At 32.0% G+C, this 5,415-nt stretch overlaps 1 protein-coding gene across 1 annotated transcript; it reads right to left on the bottom strand.

The window, feature by feature from the left end:
- Window positions 1-308: 308 nt before the first annotated feature.
- LOC111368034 (aldose 1-epimerase) lies at window positions 309-2,254 on the bottom strand. The gene is made up of 5 exons (XM_022989198.1): window positions 1,871-2,254; window positions 1,724-1,773; window positions 1,336-1,459; window positions 1,147-1,245; window positions 309-1,022 (listed from the first exon to the last, which is right to left on the bottom strand). The coding sequence occupies exons 1-5, from the start codon at window positions 2,043-2,045 to the stop codon at window positions 403-405; spliced, it is 1,068 nt and encodes a 355-aa protein (XP_022844966.1). The 5' UTR covers window positions 2,046-2,254; the 3' UTR covers window positions 309-402.
- Between the last annotated feature and the right edge of the window lie 3,161 nt (window positions 2,255-5,415).

The following is a 5,415-nucleotide window of genomic DNA, read 5'->3' as shown; positions in this document are numbered from 1 at the left end:
AGCTAACCTTTTCTTCCTCCACCAACTAATAAATGGACTTCAACCGTTTTGTTCCTCTTTCCCCTTTATTTACCCGAATTTCCTGTCAACTTCTCGTGCCTTAGACATTTCTCTAGTTTCTTGATTGTCTATCAATGATCACACAATACAAATAGTAAAATGCAGCCTGCAATCTGAATTGAAGACGGCTTTTTGGGTTGGCTCAGCCTTGCGAGAGGGATCAAAACCCATTTAAAATATCAGAACAATTTGAAATAGAGAACTATATTTATTGAACAATGAAAATTCCAATTAAAAACAATTGAAATAACAAAAAAAAAAATCTAAGTCTAAAATGCATATCACAAACCAAAAACTTATCAAAAGAAACAAATGAAACATTGTCTATCTTATCTATGAGAACTAAATGGTAAACCTGTAAACCATAATGTGCTTATAAACCTCTCCTGGATTCACAATCTGTGAAGGAAAATTAGGATGATTTACTGAATCTGGAAAGCCTTGTGACTCCAAGCACAATGCAGCATATTTTTTGTAAATAAATCCTTCTTTGCCTACTACATCATCCAGCATATTACTTGTATAAAATTGCAATCCAGGTTGATTAGACCACAACTCCAAATTCCTACCAGATTTTCTATCTTGCACCACGGCCACCTTCGATATATGCTTCCCCTTCCCCGTCTGATCAATAACATAATTGATATCATATCCATCAGAAAGCTCATTGATCTTGCTCCCAATTTCCCTTGGCTTGAGGAAATCATACGCAGTTCCATTGACAGCAGAAATTTCGCCTGTTGGAATGAGTTTGTCATTGACTGGAGTAATGTGGGAGCCGAAAAGCTGGATTTTATGCGAAAGTATGTCTCCACTATTGTGTCCTCCAAGATTCCAGTAAGTGTGGGAAGCTAGATTGATTGGAGTGGCCTTGTTTATAGGCTTGGCTTGCATGTTTATTGCTAATTTGTTTGTTCCAATGAACATATAGGTTACAAATACAGAAACCTGACCAGGAAATCCTGCGTATCATTCAAGAACATATAGTTAAATAATGGCTTGCGAATGCTGGTTACACTGTACTAGATAGAACCGAATAGTCGATTCACAAGACTCGATGACATTTTTGCTCATTTGATATGGTACCTTGTTCACCATCATAGCTGTCATAACTTAGAGTTATGTGACTATCTCTTACATAACGATTTACAGTCCATATAACATCACTGAATCCTTTGCTTCCACCTGAGATTTCATTGTACTAATTATGTTTATCTTACCTGAAAATAAATATATAAAAATGTGAAAAAAAAAAAAATCAATTATTTGACTTGCCATGGAGTGTATTTCCATGATCATTAGCAGGCAGTCGGTATTTTTTCCCATTCAAAGTAAATTGAGCCCCTCCAATTCTATTAGCAACACGTCCAACAAGTGCACCGAAGTAGGTTGAATCATTCTGTACAGTATTAATTAGAAAGACTAGCAAACATATACAAAAATAAATAAATAATAAAATAATTCACATATACGATAATTAAATAAAGGGTTATAATCAATAATCAAGCTAAATTTCCGTTAAAAATGACAGAAGAATGCAATTTTTTAATCTTTATTCATAAGACTGTTGCTTCATAAATTAGGTTGTTAAAAAGTACAATCCTTTTTTCACATTTATCACACATTAATTCATGTTTCATGGCTTTGAATAAGGAAAACTTACCTTGTACCCATCAATGGATGGAAAACCAAGAACAATATCATCCAATTTACCTGAAGAGAAAAAAAATTCACACATAAAATCCACATAAAATAAAATTTAGAATCTAGAATTACAAAACAAAGTGTTTTTCATCCGAAAATTACTCACCATGCTTATCAGGAACTATAACAGATAGAACAGTTGCACCATAGTTGGTGATCTTTACTGTAAAATTGCCTTTCTTCAGTTCATAAAACCCTATTTCTTCTTCAGCTTCACATACGTTTCTTCCAATGGCTAAGGCTATAATAAACACAGCGAAACACAGAGAACGTTTAGCCATGGTAAAAATAAATTATGTAATGACAAAAAAAGTTGCTTTCGGGTTTGATTTATAATGGGAAAATAGGATTAGGATATGTCAAAACAGATTAACGTAAATCATAACAGATTAGATTGAATGAGAACAGAATTCTAGATAAGGATTTGTATGCGTGAAAGAGAGGGTAGAATTCTGGAACTGGTAATTCTCGTGTGAACTTCTCCGTAATAAATGGTATAAGGCTAAAGGCTTTATGAAAAAAAATATTTATTTTTCAGTCAGATACAGGTGTATTTTTTTCCCTATTTCATTAAAACCTATCTAGTGATTTATGACCATTAAATATTGTCACGTATGTCTTCAAGGATGTGAATCGAACTCGTTTACCTGTCAATATTGCAGATGTTCCAAATAAAGCTGATTCAACTTCTCTCGCTTTTCTTCTATTTTTGAAGATTTAAGTACGATTTAAGATTAAGACATAATTGAAAACTAGATTCATTAGAGCTAGTCCTCGTGGACAACAACCATTTGTCTATAAGGTATATGTAACATAAATATGATTTTCTAATGATCCAAATCACCAATAGATAAAGGAATGAACTTGAATCATTTCTATTTAAAAGTTCACGAATTCTGTGTATCTTTTAATGAAATTTTAATGATAATTCAAAGTTGACAAGTATAATTCCATAATTCACAATGAAAGTCAAGGGCATTCTTAGTCTTATCTTGGAAAATAATTAATTTCCAGAACTCGTAATAGTCATCAATGACAATTCCAAATTTCTGCAGTCTTTTGAGAAATGAAAAAAAATATTTATTTTTCAGTCAGATACAGGTGTATTTTTTTCCCTATTTCATTAAAACCTATCTAGTGATTTATGACCATTAAATATTGTCACGTATGTCTTCAAGGATGTGAATCGAACTCGTTTACCTGTCAACATTGCAGATGTTCCAAATAAAGCTGATTCAACTTCTCTCGCTTTTCTTCTATTTTTGAAGATTTAAGTACGATTTAAGATTAAATCATAATTGAAAACTAGATTCATTAGAGCTAGTCCTCGTGGACAACAACCATTTGTCTATAAGGTATATGTAACGTAATTATGATTTTCTAACGATCCAAATCACCAATAGATAAAGGAATGAACTTGAATCATTTCTATTTAAAAGTTCACGAATTCTGTGTATCTTTTAATGAAATTTTAATGAAAATTCGAAGTTGACAAGTATAATTCCATAATTCACAATGAAAGTCAAGGGCATTATTAGTCTTATCTTGGAAAATAATTAATTTCCAGAACTCGTAATAGTCATCAATGACAATTCCAAATTTCTGCAGTCTTTTGAGAAATTAGGTCAATACTGAATTTTCAGCCCTTGGTATATGTGTTTTTAAGGTTATGGTAAACAAGATGAAATTAATAAGAGCAAAGCTAGGCTTACAGAAAAAAAATTGTACAGAACCTTTACAGAATATACATGTACCAACGTGGGTGGGTCATTTTTTTGCAATATTTTAATACACGTGGGGTCCACCGGATGTGAGGGTCTGTAATCTTTCTGTGGAAAATAATTCTGTGCATTCTGTTTTTTCCAACTAATAATGCTTCATCGTTATAACGATGGAGTATCTAGTTGGTAATAATTATGTAATAAATAATTAAAAAAAATCTTTTGTTATGATTCTTTCATCTCCCCGAGCAAATATCACAAGAATTCCTCCCATCACCTTGTATCTCCACCGCGTACCCACCAATTGGCCCCCCCCACCCACCTCCGGCCTGCCGATATTAAAAATAAAAAAAATAAAAAATAAAAAAAGGGAGGGAAGAAAAGAGAGAGAGAAATCACTAAATTTAAAGAAAAATACGTTTGCTGATTTTTAATGGGTTTTAACTAATTTTCTCTAGTCCCTAAACCAAGATCAAATCAGAGGAAACATCAAAAATCATTTTCTGATTTTTAATGGATTTTAGGTAAGAATTTCGAAACCCCTTTGATATGTATGCAAAATTTCAATTTCTTTAATTGTTATTGGTAGATTTTTTTCTTTAAACGACGACCAACGTTGATTTTCATTATTTGTTGAAGCGTTATTTAATCTCAATTTAATGTTTACAATTTCAACTTTTTACGAGATTATTCTGAATATAGTTCATTTCCTTACAGATGTTTCTGGATGAAAATGATTATGAATTGATTGTCATGTCAAGTGTTCTATGTGTAACTTTATGCCGTTCAATTTGGTATTGTTTGTTATTAGTATTTGTCTTTTCATAGATTATAAATATTTTGAGATGCAAGCATCGAAAGTTGGAACGCACCTTCATTTATTGGATAGCCTTTATGAGTACTACAAATAAATACGGGAAGCAAGAAGGATTTGGAATTATAATGAAATCAAAGCGGGCAGATGGTAAGTTAAGATTTGTTGTTTAGAGCTGGAAACTCAAAGTCTGAAAAAACAATAAGCTTGATGGATGTAGATGACAATGCTAGAATTAAGAAGCTTGAATTCTTTGCTTGCATCCGAACAAAGTAGTTATGGATTGCTTTAGCATCTCCAATAACAAAATGCAATCTTCTTTTCTTATCAATGTTTTCCCACTATCTTTTTCCAAAAATGGGACATTATCACGACCCCCAACTTCCACTACAAAACATTGATAACTCTTTTTATGCGAATCCCAACTGGATCATTTAATTCTAGTTTCCTTTGAACGCCTATACCAATTCCTCTGTTACATGAGTAAAATTGCGATCTTTGCAGACTCGACCCATGATTATGCACAAGTGTTATAGAATTAATCTTGCACATCCCATCTTCAAATACAGCAGCATTAACCTTAGCTTTAACACATTTTCGTTAGTGGATTGTGATTAAGATAATTTTGTTTTTCAGATTTTGAGGTTTCAGCTCGAGAACACGATAAGCAAACAAATATGTGCTTAACATCTATCCACGATTATTTCGTTATAATTCCAAATCCTTCTTGCTTCCTGTATTTATTTATAGTACTAATAAAAGCTGTTCAATAAATCAAAGCACGTTCCAACTTTCGGTGCTTACATCTCAAAATCTTTATAATCTATGAAAAGACAAATACTTTTTACAAGCAATACCAAATTGAATGACATAAATTTACACATAGAACATTTGATATCAACCAATTACAGCTAAAGAAATTGAAATTTTGCATACATATCAAAAGGGTAACGAAATTATTACATAAAATCTATTAAAAGAATCTACCAATTACAGTTAAAGAACCTGAAATTTTGCATACATATCAAAAGGGTAATGAAATTATTACATAAAATCTATTAAAAACCAGCACATGATTTCTGAGTTTTCCTCTGGTTTGATCTTGGTTTTGGCACT

Source organism: Olea europaea, chromosome 18 (assembly GCF_002742605.1).
Source record: "Olea europaea var. sylvestris chromosome 18, O_europaea_v1, whole genome shotgun sequence".
NCBI lineage: Eukaryota > Viridiplantae > Streptophyta > Magnoliopsida > Lamiales > Oleaceae > Olea > Olea europaea.
This window is presented reverse-complemented; position numbering and strand designations above follow the sequence as displayed.